The sequence below is a fragment of the Microtus ochrogaster genome, linkage group LG8 (assembly GCF_000317375.1).
Source record: "Microtus ochrogaster isolate Prairie Vole_2 linkage group LG8, MicOch1.0, whole genome shotgun sequence".
NCBI classification, from domain to species: Eukaryota; Metazoa; Chordata; class Mammalia; order Rodentia; family Cricetidae; genus Microtus; species Microtus ochrogaster.
Genome location: NC_022033.1, coordinates 3563149 through 3563998, shown reverse-complemented (window position 1 = coordinate 3563998; position 850 = coordinate 3563149). Strand labels below are relative to the sequence as shown.

The window sequence follows — 850 nt, the reverse complement described above, 5'->3', positions numbered from 1 at the left end:
GCGGTGGTGTGGTGGCCTCCACTGCCTCCACTGTGACTTCACTGTCTCTTCCTGTTAACCAAGAGCACGTGGCGGTGGTGTGGTGGCCTCCACTGTGACTTCACTGTCTCTTCCTGTGCACGTGACGGTGGTGTGGTGGCCTCCACTGTCTCCGCTGTGACTTGACTAGGCCTTTGTGTGTCCCGCAGCGCTGGAGAAGAAGATGGCTGGCAGGCAAGGCCGGGAGGAGCTCATCAAGCAGGGGCTGCTAGAGATGATGGAGCAAGGTAAGTGGACTCCAGGAAGGTGGCGGACCTCAGTGGGTCCCCTGGGGCAGAGCAGACCCCGGGTGGAGTCATAGGAGCATAGGGACAAGAGGTGGCGCCCTTGGGGGCATGGGGACCACCGTGGAGCCTGTCAAGTCTGATGGCTCTCAGAGCTCAGGAAATCCTTCGGAGAAGGAAGAGGGTACCTGTGGCCAGGTGGGAGCTGTTCTCCAGTTCTCCAAGAGTGGAGTGATGGTTTGAGTCAGGAGCCAAGGTAACAGAGCACCCACGCCCTCCATGGGTGTTTCCAGTGACCGTTCACTAGGGCAGGTGGAGAGCGCTTCTTGAACCTCCCACTCTGTCTCTAAGTGGCAGCCACGGATTTTAAGTGTGAAGTTTTCTTCATATTCGCACATTAAGTCCTCAATTTGAAGAAATAATGACCATCCCTGTGGTGGCCACCTAGCTAGCATCTCTGACTGTGGGCTGGCTGGGTGTTCTGCACACCTTGCCTTTGGGTGCTGATGTCACGCCCACACAGAGCTGTGGGATGCAAGCAGAAGCCCAGTGCAAGCCTGGGTCTCTGGGCACTGGTCTAGCAGGTC

The 850-nt window shown here is 57.5% G+C and overlaps 1 protein-coding gene across 3 annotated transcripts in view; it reads left to right on the top strand.

Moving 5' to 3' along the window:
• Phactr3 (phosphatase and actin regulator 3) overlaps positions 1-850 on the top strand; it is a 201552-nt gene that overhangs the window by 135129 nt on the left and 65573 nt on the right. For all 3 annotated transcript variants that reach the window (XM_005362767.3, XM_026787110.1, XM_026787111.1), the window contains exon 3: positions 189-266. In XM_005362767.3, coding sequence (XP_005362824.1) covers positions 189-266 — 78 coding nt within the window. The remainder of the gene's footprint in view (positions 1-188; positions 267-850) is intronic.